This window comes from Macaca thibetana, chromosome 1 (assembly GCF_024542745.1).
Source record: "Macaca thibetana thibetana isolate TM-01 chromosome 1, ASM2454274v1, whole genome shotgun sequence".
NCBI lineage: Eukaryota > Metazoa > Chordata > Mammalia > Primates > Cercopithecidae > Macaca > Macaca thibetana.
This window is the reverse complement of record NC_065578.1, coordinates 213,142,724-213,161,157: the sequence shown is the minus strand read 5'-3', so window position 1 is coordinate 213,161,157 and position 18,434 is coordinate 213,142,724. Positions and strand designations below refer to the sequence as shown.

At 37.6% G+C, this 18,434-nt stretch overlaps 1 protein-coding gene and 1 long non-coding RNA gene across 4 annotated transcripts in view; one reads left to right on the top strand and one right to left on the bottom strand.

Moving 5' to 3' along the window:
• WDR64 (WD repeat domain 64) overlaps positions 1-18,434 on the bottom strand; it is a 157,610-nt gene that overhangs the window by 74,240 nt on the left and 64,936 nt on the right. For all 3 annotated transcript variants that reach the window (XM_050771065.1, XM_050771076.1, XM_050771087.1), the window contains one exon: positions 10,714-10,853. In XM_050771065.1, coding sequence (XP_050627022.1) covers positions 10,714-10,853 — 140 coding nt within the window. The remainder of the gene's footprint in view (positions 1-10,713; positions 10,854-18,434) is intronic.
• Positions 1-18,434, top strand: part of LOC126943011 (uncharacterized) — a 189,330-nt gene that overhangs the window by 122,635 nt on the left and 48,261 nt on the right. The window lies entirely within an intron of this gene.

Below are 18,434 nucleotides of genomic sequence, written 5' to 3'. Positions count from 1 at the left end.
TAAGTCCGGACAGGCAGGACAGCTCAAGCAGGGAGGGGCTCTCAGGTCACAGGTAGGTGAGAGACACACGGTTGCATCCTTTTAACTTTCTGATTAGCCTTTCCAAGGAGGGCAATCAGATGTGCATTTATCTCAGGGAGCAGAGGGAGAATTGCATAGAATGGGAGGCAGGTTTGCCCTAAGCAGCTCCCAGATTGACTTTTCCCTTTAGCTTAGTGATTTTCGGCCCCCAAGGCTTACTTTCCTTTCACGTGTTAATTAGGCTCTAGTCTTCTTTCACTTATTCCCCTGGAGGTTGTCAGTGTTCTCATGGCAGGTATTAGTGACGCAAAGCTTGGGAGGACAGAAATGGAGCCAGGTCAGCACTGAGGGGGTTTAGGAAGAAAACAAGGGGCAAAACATGGCAGAAGCAGACTAAGTTGGTATAAAAGGAGACTGAGTGGCTTTACGTCAGGGAAGTGTCGTTAAGACTTGTAGAGAAAATCAAGGAGGACAGGTGGCTTCTACTAAAGAGGCCAGGGCAGAATGGAACATTTATAAGTTATAAATTAAATATTATATACATATATGTATATATGCATTATATATAATATATGAATTGTATGCATATAAATTGAAATTATTTTAAAAATGTATCTTCTAGTTGTAGTAAAAATAATAATGATGATCTTCTCTTCTCTTCTCTTTTTTGAGACAGAGTCTCACTCTATTGCCCAGGCTGGAGTGCAATGACATGATCTCAGCTCACTGCAACCTCCGCCTCCTGGGTTCAAGCAATTTTCCAGCCTCAGCTTCCCGCATGCCTGGGATTACAGGCACCTGCCACCACACCCGGCTAAATTTTGTATTTTTAGTAGAGATGAGGTTTCACCTTGTTGGCCAGGCTGGTCTCGAACTCCTGACCTGAGGTGATCCATCCACCTTGGCCTCCCAAAGTGCTGGGATTACAGGTGTGAGCCACTGTGCCCGGCCAATAATGATTTTCAGATGCATTGGGAATGGAGTGAGATGGAGGAATTTTTTTTAACATTGGGAAAAACATTCAACTATAAGGTTGAGTGTTTTGAGGGTAATTTGGTAATTGAAGTCACTTATCATAAAATATCAAAGGAAAGGACAAGAGAAAGACTTCTCCTGGAGCCTTTTGTAAGAATTAACTAATAAATACTGATGAAGTGGAAGAAGTTTAAAAATATATACATGTGTGTACCCAAAGTGAGGATTGTTTTGATTCAACACATTTCCTGGCATTTCTTCCTGCAAACTTTATGCCAATTATTATTGTCCAAATGTATTAATAAAGTAAGTGGGTTTGTTGTTGTTGTCGTTGTTGTTTTTGTTTTTGTTTTGAGACAGAGTTTCACTCTTGGTTCCTTAGGCTGGAGTGCAATGGCACTATCTCAGCTCACTGCAACCTCTGCCTCGCAGGTTCAAGTGATTCTCCTGCCTCAGCTTCCCATGTAGCTGGGGTTACAGGAGCCCACCACCACGCCTGGCTAACTTTTGTATTTTTAGTAGAGATGGGGTTTCACCATGTTGGCCAGGCTGATCTCAAACTCCTGACTTCAAGTTATCCACCCACCTCAACCTCCCAAAGTGCTGGGATTACAGGTGTGAGCCACTGCGCCCATCCAGGTATCTGTTTTTAGATGGGTGTTTATTATAGAGTGACTAGAGCAGAATGTCTGATTTATAAGAAGATGCAACACTAACAAGTCATACAAAATTCATTATACATCAAATAATTATGAAATTCTAGCCTAGGTGTTACAGGTACAAAGATTAATAGAAGCTCCGTTGTTCTTGAGTAGATCTAAGTCTCGCCAGGAGAGTAGATGGATGAAAATGGTGACACTGCATTGTGAGAAACACTTGAATGGAAGTTTGAACATTATTCTATAATGACAGTTGTACCAGTAGAAATCTTTAGAATTAGAACCACAGTATCATTTAGATAGAGCAAGGGGTCTGGGGAATTCACCATTTTCTGATTGTAAAGGAAAATCAGAATGTAGCCTGCCTTCCTAATTTTACCCAATGGCTACAAGAGGCTAATGAGATTTTTAGTCCCCAAATGAATCAAATCAGGGTCACTCAATTGATTACATGATTTTACGTTAAGGAGCCTGAAGATATATGAGCTTATGAAACTCTTTCGAGAGTTAACACAGTACTACAGACAAATGGTGCATTTGAAAATCAGGGTATGTATGACAGTACAGTATAAATGGCAGGCATTCAACACTGTTTAGGAAATTCAATGCTAAATGTATTTATTAAGTTCTTACACATTACTTAATAAGAAAAAATATTTTTAGCACTGTAGGTAGAACCAAACCTGTTAATTTTATCTTCTTGTTTTCACATTTTCCCTGTGTGATAACCAGCAAATAGAAAATGAAGACATCCAGCATGTCTTTAAAAATTAACTTTTTAATTACCAAACTAGTGTTCCTAGTAAACAGATTCAAACAGTACAAAACCAGAGTTCTCCTTCCCACCTACCACTTAACGCTGTACTCCTCAATCCCACTGCTTAGGTAATAATTGCTGGAAGATACCACTTCGGGAGGCAGACTATCTCAGTTGAATCCTGATTCACCTCCAATAACTGTGTGCACTTGGGCAAATCTCTTAACTTCTCTGAGCCTTAGTTATCACACTTGTAGGGAGAATAATACCAGTACCTATCTCAACCTATCTCATAGGGTTGTTATGAACATTAAATGAGTTCATATATATGAAGAGCTTACATCTATGTTGGGACATATTTATGTACTTAGATTTACCTCTTTCTTTTTTTTTTTTTTTTTTTAAGAGACGAGGTCTCTCTATGTTGCCCAGGTTGGTCTTGAACTCATGAGCTCAAGTGATCCTTCCGCTTCAGCCTCCTGCATAGCTGGGACTGCAGGATGCACCACTGTGCCTGGCTTTATCTCATTCTTTTAGTGGCTGAATAATATTCTGTTTGTGAATGCTCCATAGTTTCTTGTAGTTAGTTCCCTGTTCATATGTATTATATTTCTTTATTTTCTTCTATTAAAGCAGTAGTGAACCTCTTTGCACATATATTTTTGTAAAGTACACTGGCTTTGTAAAGCAATATAGATATAGCTGAATGATAAATTCCTACAAATAGAATGTTTGTGTCAAAGGGTGTGAATATTTTGAGTTTTGAGAGATATACCAGATCAGCCTTGCCTTTTGAGAAGATTCCAGGTAGTTTGATAACTTCCTGATTTCAAGTTGCACAATCAAGTTCAATTTTCCTGGTCCAGTTTAATGGGAAAATTGAACTTGATGTCTGTGTCATTCCTAGGTTTGGTCATCAAAGATTTGGGGCAGCTATGCTTTATTTACTCAAGTAGATTTTTAGCTTCTTTTGGACAAAGATTACATCAAAATGTAAATAGGCACAGAGCCTAATGCACTCTCAGGCATTTAGCAGGGGGTCATATATTGGTTGACATATTAATGCAGTAGAAAGTTGGGATTCCTAGTTATACAGCCCTGAGACACAGTTTACCAGTCAAGAAACAATGCGAGGGAACCACATTTTGTGAGAGAGAAAAGATTAATGTCAATAGAATACCCAGATAGTTACCTTAGGGAGGCTGTAGTGAATATGTGTATGTGTGTGTGCAGAGGTTCTGAAAGCTGGTAGAAGTGTCTAGAGAAAGTCTAGAGGATAAAATAAAGATACTCAGAAACACAATAAGAATTAACAAAGGAAAGAGTCCCAAAGGGCAGCAATCACAAACAGCCTGCCTCATCTTAAGTAAATGTGCAATCATAGCTAAGAGCTCCGGGTTATAGAAGTGTGATAGCCACACTCAGAAGGAAGCCTCATGTAGGGACTGCTTCCTGGTCTTGGTAGGCATGTTTGCCCCCAGGACTCAGAGCCCTCCACAGCGTCTTCCTCTGAAGGTTGTCAAGGAGCCATCCTGGGTGATGAACTAAAGAAAAAGCAACAAGACCTGCACAGAAGCAAAAAGTGTTGCAAGTTGAGAACTGAATTCCAAAGCATGTGCCCTCGCCCCTTTTCCTTAGTTTTTATTTTTTCTTCCTAGATGGCCACTCACATTTTATGTTTCCTAATACATAATTTGTCTTCCCCAGAAAATTTTCCTACAGTCACTCAGGAAGGTTTTCAAACAAGTCTTACTCTTAAGAACGTTGCAAACAGTTTACTCAAAAGGGAATGTCCCAAGCCACAGAATGAGAACACAAGGTAGTAAAATATGAAGGCAGTGAAACCAGGTTCTCAATCATGGATGTTTCCAATTATCAAAAAAACAAGAAAAATAAACTTTTGAACTTACGTCATTTACGATAATCCCATACAAACAGAAAGCACAGGGAACTAAAGCAAGGAAAGATTTCAAATTTTTAAAACTTAAAGGTTACATTTTAAATTGTTAGTTTTTCTTTCTATCTCCAGGTTTATTTGAAATTTACACATTTCTTACTCACGAAAAGGGAAAAAAACCCCTCCATTTTTGTCTTAGTGAAGGCTTTGTGCATGACTCGATATTTCACTTAGATGTGAAGGATAGATAGGATGGCTGGGAATGGGACGAGAATTGTTTCAGACAAAGACGGGAGTGCATAAAGCCTTTGGAGAAGCATTTAGTGAAGCTTGAAATTTCTGAAGCCAAACAAAGCTGAAAAGATATTCTGGTTCCAGACCCTAGAGAACCTTAAGAACTAGAAAAAATAATTTGAACTTTATTTGTAAGGCATGAGGGGCCTTTGAATATATGTGAGAAGGGAATGACAAGGTTATAAATGGGTTGGAGGAGGATCAACATGGCCATACAATATCTGGATGGTTTGGGGAGAGAAGAAACTGAAGATAAGAGGTCTGTCTACAAGTGCTTTCTAATGGGCCACCTGCAACTGGGATCCCCTTGGTGCATGGGTCTGAACCAAGGCCATGACTGGGAAGAAGAATGAGGTAATTTATAGGAGACACATTTTAGAGACTTCAAACTGACCAGTGGCAAGGCTTATGGAGACAGAAGGATCAAAGGTGACTTTGAAGTTGGATCACGGCTCACTGGGAAACAAATGATACCATTAACAGAGGAAAATCAGAAGTAAGGAAGAGAAGACTTGAAGTAGAAAATAAATTCACTTTTAGGTATGCAGAATTTTTTTTAGAGATAACTGCCTTTGAAGATATGCACACTCACAATCTAGTCAAACTGCCTTTTCTCAGGTTTCTACATACCACTTCCAAAGTGAAAATGTATAAAAAACAGCAAGTTTTACACACATTTATAATCTGTTACAAGTCATCAAAGTTGGTAAATTTCTCCCCTTCACAGAAAAAAAAAAAAAAAAGAAGAGAATCAGCCTTTTGGTCAGTAGAACTGTGCTTGAGAAGGTTTCCAACCATTGCTCCCATTGGTTTTGCTGATGAAATGAAAGTAAGTGAAGATTATATTTGTCTCTGCATTTTTCAACATTTGTCAATTATTCTTCAGGTGTAATAGATGTGGCATATCTGTTCAATACTTGGGTTCTGTGACTAGACATACAATTTTAGCAGTTGGGGAAGAAAATAATATCCTGGTGGAAAGACTGCAAAATTAGAAGAAAGAAAGAAAATCTTGCTATTTTAAGAGCTTAGGAAAAGGCATGTAGTGGGTACACAACTACACATGGTGATTTATGTGCTTTCTGCTTAATGTGATGAAAGCTAATTTATATGAAATAGTTTGAAGGGATGTTGTCTGTTCCCTTTTCTGTAAAAAATAATAATATAGCTTCGATTAAAAAACCAAAAACATGTATGTGCCTAGTTTGCTTTTTTTTTTTTTTTTTTTCCTTTTTGAGACCGAGTCTCATTCTGTTGCCCAGGCTGGAGTGCAGTGGTGCAATCTCGGCTCATTGCAACCTCCACCTCCCAGGTTCAAGCGATTCTCCTGCCTCAGCCTCCCAAGTAGCTGGGGTTACAGGTGCATACCACCATGCCCGGCTAATTTTTGTATTTTTAGTAGTGATGGGGTTTCGCCATGTTGGCCAGGCTGATCTTGAACTCCTAACCTCAAATAATCCACGCACCTCGGCCTCTCAAAGTGCTGGGATTACAGGCATGAACTATTGCACCCAGCCTAGTTCGCTCTTCTTTCTGCCTAAATCGCCCTTTTCTTTTTCCTAGCTCTTCATGGGGCTGGTTTGCCCGATCATTCAGGCTTCAGCTTTTATGTCACCTCCTCACAGGTGAGATTCAGTCGCACTGCACCACTATGTTTTCTATTTCTTTTCTTTGTTTTTGTAGAGATGGGGTCTTGCTATTTTGCCTAGGCTGGTTTTGAACTTCTGGCCTCAAGCAGTCCTCCTGTCTCAAAGTGCTGGGATTACAGGCATGAGCCGTTACATCCAGCCCTGTTTTCCTATTTCTTACCATAGTTATCATACTGTTTTCTCGTGTATTTGTTACTTTGCTTGTTTGTCTCTCTCTTCCCCTAGCATGTCAACTTTCTCACTGCAGGGCCCTGGTCCTCCTTGTTCAATGCTTTGTCTCTAGAACTCAGAACTCAGAACAGTATCTAACACAATAGACACTCAAGAAATAAATAAATATTTGCTAAATAACCAAATGAATGACCTTCTTTCATCTTTATGATGGCCCTCTAGGCTAAACATTCTTACATTTACAGATGAAGAAACCAAGTGGAAAGATATTAAGTAATTTTCCAGTGGTGCTACGGAGATGCATGAATGAGTATCATTTTAATACACTCATTACATTTAAAAGAAATAGGAGAAGTTCTCTCTTTTGTCTCTTCATCTCTGAGCGTGAGTGATCTCAACTTTTGCTAGAAAGATATCTTATTTCTCTTTAAATTATCTGTAGGAGACTCCAGATCTCAATCATAACATGTTTTTAGTTTTAGTGTCTCAAAATCTTCACTGTTTTTCCAGTACTGCTTAAAAAAATTAAAGTTTCCTAAGCTGGGCATGGTGGCTCACACCTGTAATCCCAGCACTTTGAGGGGCTGAGTCAGGTGGATCACCTGAGGTCAGGAGTTTGAGACCAGCCTGGCCAACATGACAAAACCCCGTCTCTACTAAAAATACAAAAATCAGCTGGGCATGGTGGCAGGAGCCTGTAATCCCAGCTACTTGGGAGGCTGAGGCGGGAGAATAGCTTGAACCTGGGAGACAGAGGTTGCAGTGAGCTGAGATGATGCCATTGCACTCCAGCCTGGGCAACAAGAGTGAAACTTCATCTCAAAAAAAAAGTTTCCTTATTACAAAGTAACGTATATTTACTATTTAAAAAACGAAGAGAAAACAAAGGAAAAAAAATCCATTCATGTATATCCATAAACTTGTTAGCCTCACTAAAACATCTTGCTTTTAATCATCTCCAATAACATATGATAGACATGTTATGTTTTAAAATTGATTACTTATATATTATTGTATTTTATATATTATTTATATATTTTCATATCACTATTCATTTACATAATGTTGAATGTCTATGTGGTTATTATATATGAGGATACAGCATAATTTACTGAATCAAAGCCTTTTTTTGCTCTTGAATTTTACTTTATTGGTACATCACCCTAATTATCTTTCATTATTGAGGTGTAATCTATTTACCTTAAAACTCACCCGTTTTTAGTGTAAGGTTCTGTGAGTTTTAGTAAATTTAAATAATTGTGCAACCATTATCATAATCTTTTTTTTTTAAAGATGGTGTCTCACTATGTTGCCCAGGTTGGTCTCGAACTCCTGGGCTCAAGCGATCCTCCCCGCCTTGACCTCCCAAAGTGCCAGGATTACAAGCATGAGCCACTATGTGCAGCCCCTTACTCTTTTTTAAAAATTAATTTTATTAATGTATTTTTAAACCCTATATAGCCAAATTATTATCACTTCAATATATAATCAATGTAAAAACGATTGACCCAGTGCCATGGCTCAGGCCTATACTAGTGCTTTGAGGCAGGAGGATCACTTGAGCCCAGGAGTTCCAGCAACATAACAAGACCCCATCTCTACCAAAATTTAAAATTTAGCAAATTAGAGAGACCTACAAAAAATAAGAGAGCTCTCTACAAAAAATAAAAATAATTAGCTTTGTATGGTGGCCCCCACCTGTAGTCCCAGCTCCTGGGGAGGCTGAGGTGGGAGGATCCCTCCAGCCCTGTAGGTCAAGGCAGCAGACAGCCTCGAGGCTGCAGTGAGCCCCATTGCGCCATGCCAGTGTACTCTAGCCTGGACGACAGAGCAAGATCCTGTCTCAAAAAAATTGAGGAGTTTTTTTTTGGCGGGTGGGGGGGATACTGAATCTTTGAAGTCTTGTGTATTTTACACTCACAGCAGACCTCAATTCGGACTAGTCATGTTTTAAGAATTTGTGGCTACCATATTGGCAGGTGAGGGCTGCTGGCCCTGCTGGTGAAGGCTGCAGGTCAGGAGGTCACGTCCTCAGCTATGAGCTGGAGGAGGCAGGTGCCAGGTGCATTTTCCTCTCTGGCCTGGGAGGAACCCCTCAAAGGCCCTTAGAGTCTTTCCCTTATGGTTCCACATGGCAAGCACGGGCTCCAGGGAGATTCACATAGTTCCACGAGCATGGAGGGAACGACTGGGCCTTGGAGATCTGATTGCTTCCATCGAAGGGTTTTGCATTGGATAGAGGGTGTGTGACGGGTAGGGGGTGTATGCGAGGAGGGAGGTGCGGGGGTGGGGGACATGGTGCAAAGAGGGAAAGCATCCGGGTTTTCTTCTTTCCCCTCCCTTCCCTCTTTCATATCCTTTCTGTATTTCTTGTTTCCTCCCTCTTCTCTTTTGTTTTTCTTTTTTCCTTCTTAAATCAGTATAAGCAATAGTGCAATGAGCATCCTTTTATACAGATCTTTGTGCACTCATCTAGCTATTTTATTAGAATAAATACTCAGGAAGTTTTTGCCAGTTTTATTTCCACACAGCAGTATGTAAACCTGTCTGTGTTCTTAAACCTTTGCCCTTCTCTCCTCTTTCTTTCCCCTACTGATTTGCTAGAGATGTTTGATATTTGTTCAAGGATATTATTCCAATTTCTCTGCTTTTTATTGCATTTTTGCGCCCCTGCCCCCGCCGTCTGCCTTTAACTTTGTTTATGGGTATAGGGAGGCAGGCTGAGGAAGGGCAAATATGGGATTGGCCACACTTCGGCACCAGATAGCTCTGTGACCTTGTGCAAGTGATTTAGATGTCATTTTCCCTGACGTGTGTAAAACGGGGATAATTACTTTATAGGGTCGTTATTAGCATCAAAGAGTTGCATGTATAAAATACTTAGCACAGTGCCTGGCACTTAAGCACTCAACAAATGATAGTTATAATTTACAGAAAGTTTGAATGTTTATTTAGTCATATTTATTTTCTCCTTAGTCGTAGGTGCTATGCTGAGGAATTACCCAAAAGTTGTAAGACTATTCACCTGTATTTTCTTCTGGAAATCTAGAATTTCTATGGTTTTGTATTTTAAATTTAAAATCTTTAATTCATATGTAATGAATTGTGCTGTATATTATGAAATGATGATCTGATTACATCTTTCTTTCTTTATGGCTAATCAGTTTTCCCAACACTTATTTAATAAACCATCCTTTGCTCACATATTTGAAACATTATTTCTGTTCTATACAAAATTCCCCCCTAGACATAAGATAATTCCTGCATTTTCTCCTTTGCTTCATAGATGTGGTTGTTTCTGCATTGACTGCTGCTCTGTTTTATTGATTTTGACTTTATGATGTGCTTAATATTGGACAGGGAAAGTGCCATCTCATAATCATATCTTCCAAAGTTTCTAGGATATTCCCATATACCAGTATTTTTACATTAACTTTAAACTTGGCAAGCTGATACTTAAATAATTCTGACTAGGAATAAATAAATAGATTAATCTGATGGAGAATATCTTTTACAGCACAACATTTCCATGAAGGAACATAGCATGTACCTTAATTTGTGTTCTTAAATAAAAGTGCCTCAGTAAAACTTCACAGTTATCTTAATGTTAGTAGTGAATATTGCTTATTAAGTTTATTCCTAGGTATTTAATATTTTTTACTCTTGTGAATGCTATCTCTTTGACCTTTTTTCCTCACTAATTATTGTTCTTATATAGAAATTTATCTCTTTCCTTTTTTATTTTTTAGAAATTTATTTTATTTTATTTTTAAGTTGCTATTGCAACTAGCCACTTTATTGAATTTACCTATTCCTACACTGAAAGTTGATGTTACTGATTTTTTTCAAGCAGACGATCCCATTATTTGCAAATATAATTCAGTCTCCTAACTTCTAATATTTGTAACTCATTTTTTTTGTTTTACTACATTGGTTAGAACGTTTCAAACACTGTTTAATAACAGCAACAATAACAGAACTCCTCATTTTTTCCTAATGTTCCTATCTATTGAAAGGCCTCTTACGTTTTACTTTTGAGGATAATATTTGCTATCTTTTCAATACTGTTTTTCTTTTACACTTGTTTTTAAACTTGTGTTCTTTCTTATGCTATAATCAATAGAAACAGAGAACATTGGCTTATCATTTCCTTTTCCATCCTGACAATATTTTTCTCAATGATTCAATGACTATCATTTATTTCAGTTAAAAATTGTATAACCGCTATGCCTTCCAACAGATAATTTTAAGGAAAAAACTAGTTTTGTTTTGTTATTTTCTTTTTGTTACCTTTGCAGAGGAAAGGCTGACGATATGTTGGTCTTTTTCATTGGTTACGATCTCAGTGATACTGAACATGTGTCCCACAAGTTTCCCCACGGGCTTGGTGCTGATATTGGGGTGCCACAACCGGATGACTTTATCGTCTCCTGAAAAGGAGGACAGGGAAAGATTGTTTGTTTTCTCAGGTGGTCAGAGTTTCAAATGTATCTCTCACTGTATCATACCCATATCTTTCTTCTAACAGCAAATTGCAGTCTGTTTCTGGCGGGATGCATTATTCCGTGATTGATGTGCTAAGGGGCTGGCCTTGGTTTGGATCTGCCGCTTCTTGTGAAGGCTGTTTTGTAAAGACTGTATTTACATACACAAATGTGAATTCTCATAAATATTTTATGAGTTCTTTTCTTGATTCAATCCTTTCCTATACTTTCATGCATTAATGTATTATTTATACTTTATTTACTTCCAAAAATATTTAAGGCAGCTGCTCTTTTGTTTTCATTCTTAAATTAAGCAAACATTATAATAATGAAAGAAATCAAGGAAAGAGGAAACTGCATTTAATCTTCACCATTATAACAAATCAACTGTTGTCATTTTTCCATCTTCCCTTCTAGCATGTATTCATAGGCAGTTACTACTACCTATAGTTACTACCATAGAATAAATATGATTTTTTAATTGCTAAAACATCATAGAAGGGTATAATTTTTATAAAAATGTCTTTTCCTTCATAATCTCTAATTTAACTCCCTGTAGGAAATCACTGTTAACTTTTAAAAAATATAAATTAGATACATTTCTAGATACATATTTATACCCACTACTTTTTTATATTTATGAAAGACCATGAGCTCATGCTCTCATAATTATCCTTTTAGTTACTATTTCTCAATTTCTTAACCCCTTGTCCATTGATTAGTCCACTAATTCTAGTTTTTTACTTTATTCAACAATACTGTAATGAATGGTTATTGTACTTCTGTGGTCTTTTTTTTCCTTTTGGATTATTTACTGTGGATAAAGTCGCAGGTGTGGCATCATTATGTTAAAGGCTATAAACATTTTTATCACTTTCAAACGTATTGCTAGCTTACTTTCCAAAATGACTGTACTAAATCCCAAGGCCATCAACGATATATTCTGCCAGTTTCATTAAATTCTGGCCAGCATATGAATATTGTCATGATTTAAAATGTTTGCTATGTTAATAGGTCTAAATGGTACCTTATTTTTAATTACATTTTATGATAGCTAATGCTGTTGGGTATTTTTCCCCAAATATATCTGCTAATTGTATCTTCTTCTTCTGTAAATTTTTTGACTATATCCTTTAGCCATGATCTATTGGAATTTTGATAGCACTAAAACTAAAAGTTGAACCAGGCATGTATTATCATATGTACACACACACACACACACACACACACACACACACACAGTTTCATGAAAAACCTGGCTACGTGTTCACCAAACCCATATCCTCTCTTCCTGGGTACACATTTCCAGGCTCCTTTGCAGTTAGGTGTGGTCAGGTTACTGAGTTTTAGCCAGTGAATTCTGAGAGCTGACGTTAAACTTTACATTTTCATTGTGTTGGACCCATTCACATTGTGGGGGTTATTTTTTACCGCAGCCATCATTACTTAAACAAATGTGCAGCTATAATCTAATTATGTTTCCAAAAAGAATAAAAACTGTAATTGTTTACAAAATATAGAATATTTTTTAAGATATTAAATTTTATGTTTCACAAATAATTCTTTAAATGTCATCTTGGAAACTGAGTCATAAAAACATCAAAGAACTTCAAACTGGGATCCTAGAAGTTGCATAATCCAACTTTCTTATCTCACAAAAGAAAGAAACTAACTCCCAAAGTTTAAGTAGTTTTAATTGAATGAATTAATTTAATTATTTAAATGTGATTTGTACATCTCAGAAAATGGAATTGAGTTAGTAATACAACAAAGCATTCCTAAGCACCTTACATATTACCAAGGACCTTTAGGCTACTAGACAAAGAGGCTGTATAAAGGCATTATAACCTAAGTTACAATTTACATATAACCTAAATTATTAACAGTCATAATTTACATATAAAAAGCCTAAAATTCAAAATAGTCATTTTACATTCTTCACAGAATTAGAAGAAACTATTTTAAAATTCAAGTGGAACCAAAAAAGAGCCTGAATAGCAAAGACAGTCCTAAGCAAAAAGAACAAAGCTGATGGCATCATGCTACCCCACTTCAAACTATACTACAAGGCTCCCATAACCAAAACAGCATGGTACTGGTACAAAAACAGACACATAGATCAATGGAACAGAATAGAGATCTCAGAAATAAAACCACACATCTACAACCAGCTGATTGTCAACAAACCTGACCAAAACAAGCAACGGGAAAAGGATTCCCTATTTAATAAATGGTGCTGGGAGAACTGGCTAGCCACATGCAGAAAACTGAAACTGGACCCTTTCCTTACACCTTATACAAAAATTAACTCAAGATGGATTAAAGACTTGAATGTAAACCCCAAAACTATAAAAGCCCTAGAAGAAAACCTAGGCAATACCATTCAGGACATAGGCACGGGCAAAGATTTCATGACGAAAACACCAAAGGCAATAGCAACAAAAGCAAAAACTGACAAATGGGATCTAATTAAACTAAGGAACTTCTGCACAGCAAAATAAACTATCATCAGAGTGAACAGACAACCTAAAGAATCGGAGAAAATTTTTGCAATCTATCCATCTGACAAAGGTCTAATATCCAAAGTCTATAAGGAACTTAAACCAATTTACAAGAAAAAAACTACCCCATTAAAATGGCAAAAGACATGAACAGATATTCCTGAAAAGAAGATATTTATGCAGCCAAAAAACATATTAAAAAAAGCTCAACATCATTGGTCATTGGAGAAATGCAAATCAAAACCACAATGAGATACCATCTCATGCCAGTCAGAATGGTGATTATTAAAAAGTCCAGAAGCAACAGATGCTGGCAAAGTTGCAGAGAAAAAGAAATGTTTTTACAGTGTTGGTAGGAGTGCAAATTAATTCAACCACTGTGGAAGGCAGTGTAGCAATTCCTCACATATCTAGGGACAGAAATACCATTTGACCCAGCAATCCCATTACTGGCTATATACCCAAAGGAATACAAATAATTCGATTATAAAGATACATGGCTGTTTATGTAATTGCAACACTATTCACAATACCAAAGACATGGAATCAACCCAAATGCCCACTGATGATAGATTGGATAAAGAAAATGTACATATACACCATGAAACTGTGCAGCCATAAAAAAGAGCAAGATCATGTCCTTTGCAAGGACACAGATGGAGCTGAAAGCTGTTATCCTCAGCAAACTAACACAGGAACAGAAAACCAAACACTGCATGGTCTCACTTATAAGTGGGGGCTGAACCTCGAGAATGGACACATGGACACATGGTGGGGAACAACTCACACTCACTGGGTGGTGAGGAAGAGAGAGGATAAGGAAGAATAGCTAATGGCTGCTGGGCTTAATATCCAGGTGATAGATTGATCTGTGCAGCAAACCACCATGGCACATGTTTACCTTTGTAACAAATCGGCACATCCTTCACATGTACCCTGGAACTTAAAATAAATTTGAAGAAAAAAAGAAAATAAATAAATTTTGAAAACCCAAAATAGTCATTCTAGTTAATCTGGTATTATATATTGGGCCACCCATTAGGATGTATTTCCTGATGTATATCGGATTTTTATTTTGATAGATTATCCACACTGAAAGAGCCAGTCAGGTATGGAGGGATAATTAGGTCACTTGTTCGTTGGATATTTACAAACCAGGCACATTTGATAGATGCTTCCATAATTCTATGATTATTTTATTGGGCCTCATGAAAAAACTTAGTATTTTCTCTACCTTTTTTCTCTTCTTTGAGTATCCCAATCCATCCATCAAGTCTCAGCATAGCTTTTCCTCCAGTAATATTCCAGAATGCTTCCATATTCTTCAAACCTGAGTGCTCTACCTATGTGCCTCCTTCATCCCCATCATCCTTCATAGTTAATTATTTGTCTGGACCACTATTAGACTCCACGTGCCTTGAGAACAGGACTTGTTCTTGTTTACTGTCACATATAATCTATAGTAAGAATTCAAAAGATATTTTTTGAACCACTTCAATAACTTCATTGTTGGCATGGTGAATCACAGCTGAGAGGTTTAACTATCAAGTGCCAAAAAAGGGGAAAAACGTGTTCAGACAAAAAAATGGATCTTCGTTGAATGTTCATCTAATATTTTTGGAAGGTCATTTGTTCATTTCAGAGGCTCTCACTTCTTGGAGTGTTATTACAGGCAGGCTGAAAAAAAAAAACTCATTGCATAGCTGATTCTTGGTTTCCATTTCTTAAGAATTGCAATGGAGTGAATTCATTCCCTCCCAGATTTATATATTGAAGCCCTAGCCCCAACACGATAGTGTTTGGAAATGGGGGGGGCCTTTAGGAGATAATTAGGTTCAGATGAGGTAATGAAGGTGGGCCCTCATGATGGGATTAATGTCCTTATTAGAAGAGACACCAGATCCTGCTGCCCCAGCCCACCCTCTCTCCCCTCTTTCTCCCTGCCATTTGAGAACATGGAGAGAAGGCAGGTGTCTACAAGCCAGGAAGAGAGCCCTTGCCAGAAACTGACAATGCTGGCACCTTGATCGTGGACTTCTAGCCTCCAGAAAATTTCTGTTGCTTAAACCTTTCTGTTTATGGTATTTTGTTAAGGCAGCTCAAGCTGGCTAAAACATCAACCAAGATATTTTAGGGGCTGTGGTTGATGAACAAGTGGAATATTTTCTTAAATTTAAAACTTCCATGATGCCCTTATTAACAACAAGAAAGAAAATCTCTTGAGAAGTTAACTGTGCACTTACTGTTTTTTTTTTTCAATCTATGCTCCCCCTTCTCTTCTGATACCTTTGTGCCCTTAGTATTTTGCAAGATGTGAAGGATACAAAAAAATTCTAGATATTGTTCCTGCCTAAGGTCTACTTTTTCAGAGACCCAAGTTTATACCCTTTTAGACTTAGTTTGATTATTACTCTCCCCAGTGCCTTCCCTAGTCACCTTTCTCTGCCCTAAATGGAGTTCAGACTCCTTCTGTGTTTTTACTGTGTTTTCTTCAGCTTTCTTTTACAGCACAAATAATTATTTGTTTACCTATCTGTTTACCCATTATCCGGTGAGCCTAGTAGTTCTCATTCATAGCAGTGTTTGGCAAGTAGTAAGCACTTAATACATATTTGCTAAGTAAATGAGCTGGCTGGTAGAGTCACTCATGAAGTGGTTAAGGACACATATTTTGAGTGAGTAATATTTGATTTGAAACCTGGCTCTGTCACTTAATTAAATTTATGACTTTGAGTAAGTTGCTTTGCCTCTCTGCATCTGAGTTTTCTTATCTATAAAATGGGGATAAATGGAACTTACATCATAGTTGTATTGTGAAGATTGAGTGGAGTTACACATGTATAACTGAACAGTTTCTGGACCATAAACTAACAATTACTATTACTATTATTCTAAGTTCCTACAATGCATTTAGATTATATTTAGGGGAGAAGAACTGATACACAGATATATGAAATATGATCCCTGCTCTTGAGAGTTTACAATCTAGTAGGTAGTAGCAATAAGGTAAGGAGATATAGAGGGTAAACAAGTATTTGTAAAGAGTATGTCAAATCTGAAGATAGGTCTTTATAGTATAAATATTATGGTTCATAAAGAGTTAATTCCATGTTTTTTTGTTGCTTTCTATTTTTTTCTTTCTTTCTTTTGTGCGTGTGTGTGTGTGTGTGGTGTATGTGTGCGTGTGAAGCCGGAATTTACATAAAGTCACATATCAAAGAGAGGATTTTCTTTCCTTTAGCAGATTATTCTCTCAGTTGGTGAGTCACTTCATCCAAGTGCATCACTCTTGATGAGATGAGCGGGCTCAGTTCACACAAAAAAGCAGGAGAGAGAGAGTGTCTAGTAAACCAGATTTCTGTGGTCCAGGAAGAACACAGGGCTGAGTGGGTGCAAAGAGAACTGACTCAGACTCAGCTCTGCCAGCTAACTAGTTGTGTGACTCCTCTGGGGCCTCAATTTCCTCATGTAAAATAATAATCTTCAAGGCTCCATCCAGCTCTAAAATTTCATGATTATGTGCTCCGGAGGGAGAGATCACTACAGTTAAAGCAGAGGGCAATCTGGAATTTTTATAGCTAGTAAGAAACTCACCAGATATTCGGTTACACGATTCAAACTGAATAATTCCAATAATGCAGTATCTTGCCTGCATTTGCTTTTCACTGGCGATGGCCAAGATGTACCACGCTCTTCAGACATGTTCAGAACCTAAGCCTTGCACCCACACGCAATCTTACATCATGCTGGTGGGACATCCCCTGAAATGGGCATTAGCATTCCTGGATGATGAGGCTAGGCAATAGGCTATATCCCCAGAAGAACATCTGTAACTTGTGTATCACATGAAGAAGAATGCAATAGAGAACTGCCACCTGAGAAATATCTACGCCTCTTAAACTAATGGCTTTGTCCATTATGCGTTGTGAAGAAAAGCCAGTCTTCTGGAGGTTCCCTATTGCCTGATCCCAGATGTCCTCCAGCTCTGCTTGCCTTTGTTGCTAGGAGTGCAATCATACACGGTGGCTTTGTGGAGGCAGAATGAGCAGACAGAGACAGATTCTAAGCTCTCAAAGCGTATATTATTTCATCTGTATTATTATCACCATCACCATCACCATCACCATCATCATCATCATATGTTGATTCATGCTATACTTTGTAGTTATCTATAAACTTGTCTTATTTATACTATTAGACTTTAAATGTTCGCAGGTTAGGAATACAATCTGACCTTTATAAGGTTAATAGCCTAATCTATAGCAATTGTGCAGAAAATATTTGTTAAACAAAACATGAAAAAAAATGCATGCAGAGCCCGCAAAATATCTTTTTGGGAGGTTAATTGTCTTTCTACTCTGAACCTTCCATACTAGGAACTTAATTCCTAAAAAGGCTAGTGCAAACACTATTCAGCAAAAACATTCTTGATGGTCACCAAAATAATGCTCAGGAAATTTTTAGGTTTTCTTGGTAAACACTCTGTCCTGGTTTGGCTTTTTTTTTTTTTTTTTTTTTTCCAGCAAAGGCTTGTGCTTTTTTGAAGCTCATCAAATGCCCCTGCACATTTAACACATTCGACTAAGCCTAGCAAAGCTGCCTTTATTGTATATTTTGAGTCGTCAGCCGGTACATACGGTACATTTAGCAACGGTGCTTGGCTGAGTCACTAATCAACAAGAGTACTCTCCCGAGAAAAATGTGTTTTCAGTTCCTGGGAATTTGCATTTTCTACTAATAGAGGCTCCATAACTGTAACAATTCAATAAATTACACATGATGAAAAGTATTAGTTGCTTGTAGGTCATACTACTAAGTGTTTTCTTCCCTCTGTGAGAAAGCTAGAAAACCTATAATTAATACGCTTTCAAAGCTGTAGATGAGGATCTTATAATATAATGAACACTGAGGTTAATGAGAGTCAGATGACTTGATCCAAAACACTGAAATGGTTTAAGTCCTAAAACTTTACCAAACACATTTTCCCCCCAGAAATGATTAAAATACTAAGATTACAAAGCCTATA